Source organism: Eleutherodactylus coqui, chromosome 7 (genome assembly GCF_035609145.1).
Source record: "Eleutherodactylus coqui strain aEleCoq1 chromosome 7, aEleCoq1.hap1, whole genome shotgun sequence".
NCBI classification, from domain to species: Eukaryota; Metazoa; Chordata; class Amphibia; order Anura; family Eleutherodactylidae; genus Eleutherodactylus; species Eleutherodactylus coqui.
In genome coordinates, this window is record NC_089843.1 from 157161453 (window position 1) to 157176188 (window position 14736).

Below are 14736 nucleotides of genomic sequence, written 5' to 3' on the forward strand. Positions count from 1 at the left end.
AAAATACCCTGAAGCCAATGATGAAAGGAGAAATCTGAGGATCGACATGAGATAAAAAATTCTCATCATCTTTTCCTATTATTTATTAATTGCAGAACATTGTTATGTCGATCAGACGAGCGTTTGTTTTGTGCACAAATAGCCGTACAAAAAGATTGCGTCTATTAGAACCAATGGATTCCTATTGAAGCGTTCACATGAACCATTTTTAGACGCGCAAAATACTCACACCTGCAAAAGATAGGAGATGCTATTTAGCTGTGTCCTTAAAAAACGGCAATAATTGTGACCTTTTGAAGGATTGGATTTTAATGTATTCAATCAGATGAGCGATTTTTAGCCATGTAAAAGAAAGCGCACATTGGTGACCGTTTTTAGTCGCAGATTTTATACGCTGCGTCCAAAGATAAATCTTGCACTAACTTTGACCCAGATATGCTGAACGCTTCCATAGACACTTATGGGAGCTGAAATAAAAGGAAGGGGGAGGGAGTTTAGCTGCATCCAATGCTGAGAAAAGACGACAGCTGCCTCTATTTAAGGAGAGTAGTGGAGCTACTCCATCAGTGGATATAAAAAGTTTGATGGTGAATAATGATACACGTTTGCGTGGGAGGTGCTGTACAAGACTAGTCAAGAAGTGCACAGTGGAAGTGAAAGAAAAATGGCTTTTTTAGGACAAGCGTGTTTTAGGTCCGTGTAAAATGAATGCTTCTAAAAGAAACAATGGGTTCCTATAGAAGCGATCATATGCGCAGAATTTGCAGCACAAAATAGCACACACATAAAAAAGATAGGACATAGGCGTGTTTTGCGCAGGAGTTTCCATTGACTCCTGTGGGAGCAGGAGTTAATGGACACTCCTGCGCAGGGAATAGCTTACAGCAGGGCATTTAAAAGGTGCTTCTGGCCAGAAGCACCTTTTAAATGTCCCGCTGTTAACCTCTTAGTCCCTGCGGGGATGAGGGGACCCCCTGAGAGTTCCGTTAATCCGCGCAGGGAGTCCCCTCATCACTGAACACTGTGACAGCACTGTCATAGTGTTCAGTGATGAGGGGACTGCAGCAAGGACAAAAGAATCCCCTGCCACAGCTGTCCCAGCTGTGGCAGAGGAGCGCAATTCTATCCCACTGCTTTCAATGGGGCCGGCACTGCTGCCCCCCCCCCCCATTGGAAGCAATGGGATGAAGGCAAGCCCCACAGTGATTTTTGGGGAGGGGCTTGAAATATAATTGAAAAAATAAAAAAAAATACATCCCCTCTCAGGCGCAGTCGGGGCTCCGGTGTGTCTTCTCCCTGGGTCCCCTGCACTGAAGCTTAGCTATAGGCCATCATAGCTGGCGGACCTGAACACCATTTTCAAGCTTTTGGGTGCCATAACAAACCATTGGGATCCTGTTATCACATCTCCTGGGTCTGCATTGACTACAGTTTGTAAGAAGGTAAACAGTGGGGATCTGAGGTTTTTCTGGTCCCCGCTGTTTGAGCAAGTGCCAGGCTGCTATATAACAGCCGAGTACCCACTCCCCCTGGTACGGGAGATCGGGGCAGGGCTTCTCATGTAGTGCCATAAAAAGGCGATTGCATCAGAATAAAGCCTCTGAATGTCTGCCATCGAACGGCATATGGGCGGTCATTAAGGGGTTAAATCAGTCTTGCAACTTTACAATATATTGTGTCAAAAGTGGAGTCCTCAGCAATGAAACATTTTAACTGTATTCTTAGAGAACAAAATTAACAGTAACATGCATAAGCACGTTCAATGTGCTAAATATACATTTTGTACATTCAAAACTGAGAATTTCATTCAATTTTTATGTGCCACATTGTCATTGTAAAAAGCGGATAACAACACAGGCAAAATGAAATCCAAAAATCTTTATTAGCATATTGTAAAGATAAAAAGAATGGCAACAGACACGCAGATCAAGGATTTTACTAAGTGTGTAGGCAGAATCCCTGGTCTGTATATCTGTGCATTTTTTAAAAATCATTTCTATATGCTAATAAAGTTTTTAGGAATTTATTGTGCATGTTCTGGAAACCACTCTTTTATATACTTTCACCAAGCTGGAGCTAGCGTTAATCCATGCATGGCTTAGTAACTGGTTTGAGCTATTTATTACTCCTGCTACATGTCCATGTAAGCTTTATATTTCACACTGTCATCCATGCTCTGTTTCTCAACATAACTTAGGTCCTCAGATACAGTCATGTGCACTGTCTCTACAGTTCTATAAGGTGCCTTTATAATGCACTATTTTTTTTTCTTGAAACAATGGGGCACATTTATTATTGGTGCTATGCCAGGATTCTAGTATAAGTTGCACCTTTTTTTGGTGCAAATCAATTTAGGAAAATGTATTATTAGTTTGCACCAAAAAGAACAGATGTTATGGCTCTCACTTCACCTTTCAAAAGTTTCTAGAAAATGGTGTGTGATTTAAGTGGAGTGAGATTTTAGAGACATTTAGGACATGCAACTTTTTAAAAAGTCGTAACATTTGTCGCAATATCACTCCAGTAGCAGTAGATGGCATACAAGGGGACCACATTTCTAGACATATTTAAAGATGTAGCAAATTTGTTAACAGCATGCAATATTTGATACATTTGTTGCATCTTTAAACTGAAGGAAGAAACAAAAGCTGCCAGAAAACTGGAATCAACATTTCCCTGATGATAAATACCCCCCAATGCTTTTAGTAGAGTAGACATCTATAATATGTCATGTGATGGAGCATATTAGAGGCACGATGCTTGGGTCCAAAGATTTCTATGAAAGTCATGTTAGTACAGCTGTGTGAATGAGACCTAAGTTCGAAAACTCGCAAAAACATCATGTATTTGTTAGCCATTAAAATGTATCATATCTACAAGATTACTTGGTTTCTCTTGCTGGGAACAATCCCACTGAGGCCTAAGTGTAATATTCAGATTTTATCTATATTTACCCTTTTTCATTAAAATGTATTTTTTCTAAAATGATGGACAAGTGTCAGGATATCCCAGAATATAATGTATTAATACACTGTATGAGAAAACGGAACATGGAAAAATATTGTATGTGAACAGGTGCCCAAAGCAGTACAAAAATATCATTGGGGTTTACTAAAAGGAAATACTCTACTGCCATTGTAAAGTAATTAAAACTTACTGGATCTAATGTTTTTTCTGAAAGCTGAATACAATTTAATTCCTAATTGATTAGGTATTTTTATAGCACACTTGGCTTAAGCAATGTGCTTCATAATGTAATTTCAAAGATTTATAACCTTCAAATTTAGACTACATATTTGAAATGCAGAACAACCAAGTGGGATTGTTCTGGATTCTAATCAGCTTTAGATATTAAATTGCAAAGCACTGTAATTACTTTTGAGCCCTGCCCAATACTTCAAACATGGTTATTTAAAAGGTAATGAATGCACCGAATGCTCAATAGGATTCCTTTGTACGCTCTTAAATAGATATAATGATTCAGTGGATTATGCAGAGTTTACATTGATATAAATTTAAATAATTTGCATTTTATGTAGGGCATATTCTATTCATCAATTTAAAAGAAGCACAAAAAGCACCAATAGGTGGGATCCATTCAGCAGAACGGCACCTTTCTTATCAACAAAGGAAAAGCAGCAAGTGGTAGGATTCTTAAATTGCCCTAATATTATGAAAATAACAATTGAGGTAGACATCTGCGCTCAGGAAAAAATGAGCAACTAAAATGTGGATATATTTTTTAAATAATTAGAAAGTATCTGTAATTTAATAGTGTTTTTAAACCACAAAGAGATTCCAATAAAATTAATTGATAGATGCTCAGCAACTATACCCCGACAAGCAGAATAACTTATCTCTTAACTCAAATTATTACTTGAATTCACTAGGCATATTTAGCTGACTTTTACTTTCAAACAATTGAAGTTTTATCTTTTCCATTACTAAGTGAAAGTAATAATATTTAGATTATATCGTGTTTTATCAGCATATAATAAATTATTCTGTGGAAAACTTTTATTCCAGTTTGAAGTAAGTTCAAAAACAAATTACATAATAGAGGAACATCTTTGTGTATAATTTATGCATTCTTTCCCAAATTACTTTCATTATGTGACCCAGAATCATCCTACTATAGTTAAATAGTTGAAAAAAAGACACAGGTCCATCAAGTCCATCCTATAACCCTACAGTGCTGACCTAAAGGAAGACAAAAACTTTAATGAGGCAGTTTCCAATTGCCCAATTTCATGGAAAACATTCATTTTTGATTTATCAGAATAAACCCTCAAACCCAGAGGCATAACTATACGGGATGCAGAGGATGTGGTTGCACCCGGGCCCAGGACCATAAGGGGGTCCATAAGGCTTCTCTTCTCCATATAGGGAGTCCAGTACTATGAATAAAGCTTTATAGTTGGGGGCCCTGTTACAGATTTTAAATTGGTGCCCAGAAACTTCAAGTTGTGCCTCTGATCAAACCCCTTCAGTGAGTCAACCCTCCCAATATCTTATGGAAATGTTGCCCAACAACTTTTTGAAAGTACCCCTCTACAAACTCCAATTATAAATTAGGCAAAAGCTTTATTCTCTGAGGGTTAAGGAGAAAATGTAGAAGTCAAGAAGAATTCAAGAATCGATAGTATGAATATTTGCATTGCAAAGGGATGGCACAGTCAAGAAAAAAATTGGAGATGGTTCTTGGTCTCTACGGATGAGCGAATCAGTAAAAATTTGGCTTGCCAACCTTTTACCAATGTCTAATTTCAGTACTGTATTCTCAGATATAATAGAACAGAGGTTGATATACTTAAATATAGATCTCTGTTTTCACCTCCATTGTCTTTATATATGGGAATTACTTTTCCATAAGGGAAGCATTTTTAATCTACAAAATTAAGCAAAGTTTCAAAGATTCACTCATTTATTCTCTGTAAAGGCTTTGCTCTCCCTTAATTCTATATTATAATGGGATTTAAACATTATAATAACTATAATGACACATTTTCCTACAACAGGAAACATGATAGCCACTGCTTACAGGGGCTGTCCAGGGTTAAAAAACATTGATGCTTTCTTCCAAAAAGAGCACTATACTTGTCTATGGGTTATGTATGGTATTGAAGCTCATCCACATTCACTAAAATGGAGCTGAACTAATCCTGGACAACCCCTTTAACTATCTGATGTCATATGCACCCAATTCATGTGACAAATGAGCTCCAAATGTAAAGTTAATTAAAGGTAAATGGCAACTTGAAATTACAAATTAAATAAGTAACATAGGGATTGTATTACCAGTTGACAAGTAATCACTATTGTCTTATGATTACTTATTATTATGTAATGACTAGAGTGTGAAGAAGTAAATTAGTTTTTCTTTGTTTAACATTGGTGTTCTGTTTGTAAACTAAGTTGTTGCACGAGTTCCCCTGCTTAGGAAAAACTTCTATGTAAATGTGTGTGAATGATTCTTTTTCCTTGCTTTTCTTATTCGGCTGGCCACCTACTACTTTATCAATTCCTTTATTTTTGGTTTTATCACCTAGGAACTATATATGACAACTGGGGGAAATGTTCCAAAGAAAATGTGTCAATGTTTTGTTTTGTGTGATATCACTTACCTGCATTGCTGAAGCTGCAGCAGGTTGTGTCTGCTCGTTAGACTATAAGAAGCAGACAGACCAGCAGAAATTCAATGATTTTATAGAGAGACCCTGAAAAGGATTGTGGGAGTTTCCATTTATATAAAGGATCACACGCAGAGCAATCAGGGGGTAATTGCTCAAGAGACGGTGCAGAGAATAGTTCTGTGGATTTAAGAAATTTCCGTTTTTGCCCATGTAAAGATACACAGCTTTCAATAAATGCCATATTGTTTTCAGCAAAGCAATGTCTATTGTTGCTTTGGAAATCCCAAGCTTCACATATGGTGGTAGCAATGGTATCAAGTATTGCTACAAGTAGTTTCATTTAAAGGAAGTAAAGGAGTCGTGTACAAGACCCATTCCTGGGGTGTTAAAGCAAAAGAAAGTATCTGCAAAGCAAACTGCGGAAAATAAGTGCAAAAATATGGAAAGTCAAGGTGCTAGACCTTAAAGTCAGGCACTCTGCTTAGAGCGATGGGGAAGCAGAGGTACAAGGAACTGGTGCTCCAGCAGGTCCAAGTGCTGCTGATCGAAGGTTCAAATCTGCTGAAAAGGCTTTATCTGAAAGCATTGCTGACCTGTTTAAATGGCTGGCTGTGTAACAGATTGAAGCAGAAAATAGAAGAATGGAGGAATGCATAAGTAATCATGAAGAATTGCAACATGACGCTGAATATTGGATAGAACTGTCCAATCTATGACTATGTCTCCTTGGAAATACCCTCACATGAGAAAACTTACTCCACAAGATGATATAGAGGCATATTTAACTACCTTTGAAAAGATTGCAGGAACCTGTCAGTGGCCTAAGGAGCAGTGGGTGGTACGACTAGCACCATATATTACTGGACAAGCCCAGCTAGCATACAACCACATGAACATACAGGATGCAAGCGACTATAACTTGGTTAAAAAAACTATTTTAAGGCAATATCACATCAGTGAAGAAACCTACAGGAAGGGATTTAGAGAACTCAAGTACCACTACACTGATAACCTAAGAGACGTCTTTAACCATCTGTAAGATGTATATAAAAAAAGGATGAAACCAGACAACAAAAACATTGAACAAATCAGTGAAGCAATAATACTTGATCTCAAGAAGAGAAGATGCCCAGACACACAAGCGGAAAAATGTACTATATTTGTCAAGAGAAGGGACATGTAGCTAACTTTTGCTCCAGGAAAAGAACTAAAAGCCCAACAATACTCTTTGTTATCAGTGACTTTATCTGGCCAATTCAAAATTATAGGCAGAGTGTGGATGCTTTACTGGATTCTGGCAGTCAACTGAGCCTGGTAAAGATGGACTTGGTAACCCAAAGTACTTATTACTTTTGTTCATGGAGATACAAAAAGTACTCCTCATCAAATATTAAACTCTAGTTGGATGAGTATGCTTGGGAAATTTGCAAATAATGATCCAAAACAATGGGACAAATGTTTGCCTTTTCTATTATTTGCTTACCGTGAGGTTCCACAAAAGTCTACAGGGTTTAGCCCATTGGAATTGGTAAATGGAAGATGACCCAGAGGACTTTTGGATGTTATTAGAAATTTATGGCAAAGTAAGACTATTCATCAGAAATATGTGGTACAATGTGTGTTACAAATGAGAGACTATTGAAACTGATCAAGGTAGCACGTGATAATGTCTACAAAGCCAAAGTGTACCAGAAGAAATGGTATGATCAACATACCAAGAATAAATCAATAAAAGTAAATGATATGGTTCTCCTCTGAAAACAAGTTGTTGGCAAAATGGCAAGGACCTTATAAAGTTGTTAGACAAACTGGTCCTGTAGACTTTGAAATTGAAACCCTAGATAAAAAAGTAAACAGCAAAATCTACCATGTAAATTTATTGAAACATTGGCTTGAACCAGAGGTGAATCCAGAAAGTACCCCCTATCACTGAGTGTTCTAAGGCTATGTCTGATGAAATTTATGATGTGTTTAAAAAATCATGCAGAGTATTCAGATGTTACCTTAAATGCAGAATTATCTGAGGGGCAACACTGTGTCATAAGGAACCTAACAAAGTCAAGTTCACATGTTTTTAGCAGTAAGCCTGGTAGTGTATCTTTAATTTATCATGAAATAAATACTAGAGACTATGTTCCAATTAGACAAAAAACCTTTTTAGATACCAGAAAAATAAAATAACAAGGCAGAAAATGAGATTTAGGAAATGCTTACATTGAACCATCTAAAAGTCCTTGGCCAGGGGTTGTTTGGATATTGGATCTCAGATTCATATTTGGTGGACTTGCCCAGAGGTTTTCCGACTTTGGTCTCATGTCTATAGATTACCATATCATTTATTCACTGTCGCATTCCAAAAATCCTCAACAATGTTTCTATTAGGAGATTGCCCACAGAATGTTAAATACCAGGCACACAAACTTATTCAGAGTGTCTGTATGGTGACTAGGATTCACATTTCAGCTAGATGGAAACAACCATAATATATATCCTTTCAGAAAGTAATGAATAGAATTTCACTAATAGCACTCTACGAAAAAATCCATGCTATTAGGTCAGATACATTGGAGGAGTACAGGGTTGTGCAGAGGCCCTAGATTGATCTGGTAGATGTCCCGGGACTTCAACATAATCTTCTTTCTACTTAGAACTATCTCATTGTCTCGCTATTTGACCATAATGTTTTTCCACAAGACCACTGGAAATAAATAACTAATTAGAAGCTTAATAACTAGGGATGAGCGAACGTGTCCGTTACGGACACATCCGCACCCGGACACCGGCTTTGCCGAACACTGCAGTGTTCGCGCGTAAGTGTCCGGGTGCCGCCGGGGGGCGGGGAGATGCGCGGCGGCGCGGGCGGCAGTAGCGGGGAACAGGGGGGAGCCCTCTCTCTCTCCCTCTCCCACCCACTCCCCGCCGCACCCCCCCGCGCTGCCACGGCGGCCCCCGAACTTTTTCGCCCGAACACTGAAGTGTTCGCAAAGTTCGGTGTTCGGGCGAAAAAGGGGCGGAGCCGAACGTGTTCGCTCATCTCTATTAATAACCTTTTGTTATGTTTCATTTAATTGTTAAAGTTCATAATTTAGGGTACAAATTACCTATTTCATTGCTTTTGATAAAATGGTGGGATATTACAAAATAGGTCTCCTAATAAAAATGTAGCAGTGTCAGAATATATGACTGTGAACATACTGCCCCCTGCATAGGGATAATTGTTGCATAACAGTAATATGTACCAGATTTTGCTACTTCAATAAAAACCCTTGAAATTAAAAGTCCTTGGTCTTTACCAGTAGTAATGGTTGATAAAAAAAAGATGGAATAAGATTTTGCATAGATTTTCATAAAATTAATTCCATATCCAGCTTTGACAGATACTCAATGCCCTACATGAATAATTTTATGGATAAGTTGGGAAGTGCAGCTTATATTTGTACCCTTGATTTATGTAAGGGTTATTGGCATATCTAGATGAGAAATTAAAAGAGAAAACTGAACATATTTCAGAGAGCCATGGGCATACTCTTAAAGACCATATGGAGTACAGTGCTGCTTACTTAGATGATGTTGTAAGTTTTAGTAACACATGGGAAAACCATTTGCATTATTTATAAAAGGTAATAACTACAATTGCAAAAACTGGTTTTACAATAAATCCACATGAATGTGCTTTGTATTTCAAGAAACAAAGTATCTTGGATTTATTGTGGGTAATGGTAAAGTAAAACCAGAAATTTCAAAAATACAAGCCATTCAAATGGCTGGTATTCCCATCTTCTGAACTAACCTAACTAAAAGGAGCAAGAGAGAGGAAGTGCTGTAGACAAGAGAATGTGAACTGCCTTTTATGCAAATAAAGGAATTTTTCTGTAAAGAAACAGATTTGCAACGCCCGAACTTTGATGAGCCATTTCTTGTACAGACAGCTACATCAGAGGTTGGACTGGCTGCAGTCCTTAAGCCCCATTTACATTGAAAGATGATCACTCAAAAATCACTCAAACAATGAGTGACAGTTTTGAGCGATCATCTTTGCATAACTCTTAAGAAGCTAATTAGCTACTTAAATAGTTAGTTGCAGGCGGAGCGGGCCACTGCTGATAACTCTGAGAACAGCAGTTGTTTTGTATATGTAAACAGCTGCTTTCTTCTGGGAGCTTTCAGCTGGTATCCTGCTGAGAAGTCCCAGCGGGATACTAGCTGAATAATTGCTATCAGCGACGCCCACTGAGAATATCAGTGTGCCATGCTGATAACAGTTATGTGTGATTTCTATCAGTGGTAAACGAATAGTGCACGAGCAGTGCATGATGGGCACGGGTTTAGACACAACAATTATCACTCATAAGATGGCTCTTGAGCTAATTTTGAGCGATAATCGTTGTGTCTAAATGGACTTTAAGTCATAAGATTAACAGTGAGGAGCACCCGATTGTGTATTTAAGTAGAAAGAAGGAATAGTGATTAAGTGGGCTGTGGAGGCATTGTGTTACTATTTACTAGGCAAATAGCTCACTTTAATAACCGATCATTATCCTGTTACTTGGATCCATACAATGAAAGACAACCGATAAGACATCAATCAGGGAAGGAGCACCAAAAAGGGGTTCACTTATCGAGGTATGGTGCTGAGGTAAAGATCGCTGAAGAAGGACAAGGAGGAAGGAATGTAAAGAAGCAAAGTGTTTTTTATTTGTTTAACATGGGTGTTTTGTTGGTAACCTTAGTTGTAGTGCATGAGTTCCCCTGTTTAGACAAACATTTTGAGTAAATGGGTGTAAATTCCTCTATTTACTTGCTGGCCACCTTATGCTCTATCTGTTCCTTTATTTTTGATTTTGTCACCTGGGAACCATGTATTACAACTGAGAAAAATAATACAAAGTAAATATAACAATATGTTTTGTTTTGCGTGATAATATCACTTACTTGCACTGCGGAAGCTGCATTAGGATGTGTCTGCTCTGAGACTATAAAGACTCATGTCCATGACCACGTTTTCAGAATGTATTATGCGTGCGTTGCATGGACGCGTGATACGTGGTAAATGGAGTCAATGAAAGTCAATGAACTTTCATTGATCCATGCACACCGGCACGTAGACACTGTGTATAAATATGCAAGAGAAATAGATCACAACATGCTCTATTACTCTACGTACCCACCAGCGTGAGTCATATACATTTGTATAGGCTGCGTATGAAACGCTGTTCATATGCAATACATTGCATGTGGGCAATTTAAGAAAAAGAAAAAAAGAGTCATACTGCGCATGTCCTCTGTTTACAAGATGGTAAAATGCTGCCGGGAGACCTGCAGCGTTTTACACACAAGCCCGTGGGCATGAGCCTTAAGAGGCAGAATTTTAGCAATTCAATGATTTTTTTTAGAGACCCTAGAAAGGTCACACATGGAGCAATCAGTGGGTAATTGCTCAAGAGACTGTGCAGACAATGGCTCTGTGGATTAAAGAACTTTCTGTTTTTACCCAATTAAAGACACACTGCTGTCAATAAGCACCATATTATTTTCAGCAAAGCAAGTTATATTGCTTCTTCATAAATCCCAAGCTTCATATAGAAGAATCCTTTTATAGCATTGTTAAGATGCAACTGAACTCTCAGGTCAGTAACATAAATGTCACAATTGCCAATGTTACCCATTTGTATGTTCTAGTTCCATTCTAGACTACTTCAAATGCTACCTGCACAATGCCGTGTTATTAACCTGTAAAGGACCTGCATGTTTTGGGGAACAAAACTGTGGAAAAAAGTATATCCATTTGGAAAAATATACTTACACTCTATAATAGTTGATGGTTTTACGTACATTTACTATGCAATATTTTACTGTAACCAGAAAACAATTTGCATCATAATATGTCAACTCTTAAATTACTTTTACAAAATTGATTTTACCTGCGCGAAGTCCTTGTTTAAAATCATTTGCTCCACCAATGAGGTCTCATTATGAAAAAGATGAGGCTGCATATGACTCCACATGTGAGGGAACCACCAAAATTCATCCACTGATGACAATAAAAGGTCATCTCCTTCATCTTCCTTGATAGTACCTAATAGAAGTTGAAAAAGAGAAGGGGTAGTTTTTCTGATTCTGCATATAGATAAAGCACAACTCATATTTTGAAGTTAAAGTTTGCAGAGGTTTACTTGTATGACAGTATCTATAAGCGAGAAAACTATTAAAAACTTCACTGATATTTGAGGGACAGTGACCCTCCATTTCTTTCCATGTAATACATTTTTTGACCTGATGGATCTTAGTTTATCCTTTTTTTTCTATTAGAATCATATTTTTGAAAAAAAACTAACTTTGCTGCTAAATCGCTTCACCTCAGACTTGAAGACACTAGAGAGAGGTCATTGCCATACAATGGTCAATGATTATCCTTGCCTTACCAGTATTCTATTTTCACCTCAGACATTTAGAATATTTAGTAATTGAAGGCACGGAAATCTGTATTGTAGTTGTTGACTTACCTGTAAGCCAATAACAAGGCACTGAAATCCACATATTAATTAAAATTATGGGGGGCAGGCATGGTTGACCTACAAGTTTTAGCTTGTTGTGTTAATAGAAAAAACAGTCTTGGCTGTTCAGTACAGTAGATAAAGATAATACTGTTGCGCCCCTATAAAATAAGAATTTTAGGCTAGGACTACATGGCGACTTTGATAGCTCTAAGACAGTGGAACCTAAATCATGTGAATGAATTGCGGTTGTGGCTTGCAATTTGCCTTGACTAGATGATCACAAGAAATCCAAACCTGCTGGATTTCTTGCAATCATTGGGCTGCAGAAGTGGCAACTTTCAAGCTGCAACCAAATGCAACCAAATCTCATTCACATCCATTGCGTTCTGATGTTACAGGACTACACTGGGATCTTTGGCCACATGATTTGTGTCTCTTTATAGCCCTAGCCTAAATTTTACCTGATTCCAAACTGGCATAAGCCAGTCTGGATCTTGATGGATCCAAGGCTCTTCCAGGGCAGTGAAATTATATGGGGGCCTAATAGTATGGAACTTCCATAAGTTAAACCTAAGGCCTTTTCACAAGGAGTTTCGTACTTTGACAAAAGGGAAGGGAAAAGGAGCCTTATTAATGTAATATGCCTTTTTTTTATCTTTACCACTAACAATTCTAAAATTGCTTAGCCTGTGGGTCATAGCAAATACCTTTACAATAACCATGCACTTCAAACTGGGCAAATTGATTTGATCAACTCCACTTATGGAAAATATAAGGAAAAACGTGATTGACATCATGGCACACCGTGCGAAGAATAGCATATTGTAAATATTTTTTGCATGTATCTCAAATATGTTAACACAGTTGGTTTAAAGATAAAGAATTCACTGTATCATTCAAAAGTTCTTAGCGTGGAAAATATTCATACGCTCTCTTATTTAGATAAGGCTATGCACAAATTGCTTATTAAAAACTACCTAATTCTGTATGTACAATGTATTTATAAATATATGTATATATTTTATATGCATAACCAGCCACATAACACTTCCAACTGAATGCATGCAGAGTCTGTCCCAGCAGGAAAAATGCTGAACAAAGACAACATTGTGACCTAAAGTGCATATTTTTGCATAAATGCATGGATTTGCAAAATTTTTAATCTTCTGACTGAAGGAAATAAGTGAATTTTCATGTACCACTCCTTTCGCAGGCTAGGCAAGTTTTTGTTCATTTGACAAAATAACTTGATCCTAATGGCTGCCTGGGATTAGGCCTTGACTTTTACTTCTAATGAGATGTCTTTAACATTGAACGTTGAACTTCTTTATATTTATAGAATATTACAAAAAATACGTAATTTCAAACTGCCCTGATTCCACAGTGTCACTCTTGGTTCTTTGACCTCCAAAAAAGATATAAATACAAGTGAGTGATCAGAGATAACCATGCTGAGAATTGTGCCAGAATTATCCACAGAAATATATAAATATGAACATTGCAGTTTGCATAAATTTAATTCAAAATATAATAATAATATTGTAGTACATCACCACAGTTTTATTTTAAGGCAAAAGATAATATATCACCCAGGAGACCAATTGATATATTCACTTGCAAAAAAGTTGAAGCTGTCTATACTGCAGTTGACCAAGACATAACTTCAAAAGGGATGTTGATCTGGTGATTATTCTGTCGCCAGATTGGAGTTAGAAAGGAATTTTTTCTCTTAAATGAGGAAAATTGACTTCTACCTCATGTTTTTTTTTTTTGCCTTCCTCTGGATCAACATTGGGGGTTAATAGGCTAAACCGGATGGACATATATCTTTTTTCAGCCTTATGTACTATGTTACTATAGACAGAGGGGTCCAATAAACTGAGATCAATAGTGCTGTTTGGCACTGTCAATGCTCTGAGGTATTACTCTATCTATGCTTATAGCTGGTTATGGTGAGCTTTATTTGCTGTGTGTATGATCCAATCCTAGTTTTGACTTCAAGAGTTTATTGCAAAATACTGAGCAAATTGGCACTGTGTGAAACAAGGCCTCAAAGGGGGTAAAGATGATGGATACTGGTTGAAAAACTGATGACAGGTTTATACTAGTTTGCATCAATTTTACAATTCTCCCGCAACTGGTATGACTCTTGACATTCTGTAAAATAGAGGTTCTGTTTATATTTGCGTAATGGCTTCTGTTTATAACAGAAGCCCAAAGCAGTGCTAGATTTATTATGGTTCCATCATGTACATATTGCCTGTCTTTTGGTGAGAAGAATAGCATTATATTCTAAAGGAATTTGCAATTGCACTTCTTAATGGCAAACCTATACAGAGCTCAATGAAGACAACACTGAGGTAAAATACAACATTCATTTTAATGCTGTATAAATAATAATTGTGAACCTTGCTACTAGAAGTGAAAAGAAAGTACAAAGACAAAAAATTATGAAGGGAAAGTAGAGGAGCAAGAGACACTGATCACAAACTAAAATGTTTTTACACAAATGCACAAAGCATGGGAGAATCAAGGAGAATTGGAGCTCCAAACACAAGAAGAAAAAAATAATGTCATAGGCATCACGGAAACTTGGTGGGATGATA

General features: G+C 37.4%; 1 protein-coding gene across 2 annotated transcripts in view; it reads right to left on the reverse strand.

Moving 5' to 3' along the window:
* LOC136573611 (bifunctional heparan sulfate N-deacetylase/N-sulfotransferase 4-like) overlaps positions 1 to 14736 on the reverse strand; it is a 387126-nt gene that overhangs the window by 259746 nt on the left and 112644 nt on the right. For both annotated transcript variants that reach the window (XM_066574883.1, XM_066574884.1), the window contains exon 3: positions 11555 to 11709. In XM_066574883.1, coding sequence (XP_066430980.1) covers positions 11555 to 11709 — 155 coding nt within the window. The remainder of the gene's footprint in view (positions 1 to 11554; positions 11710 to 14736) is intronic.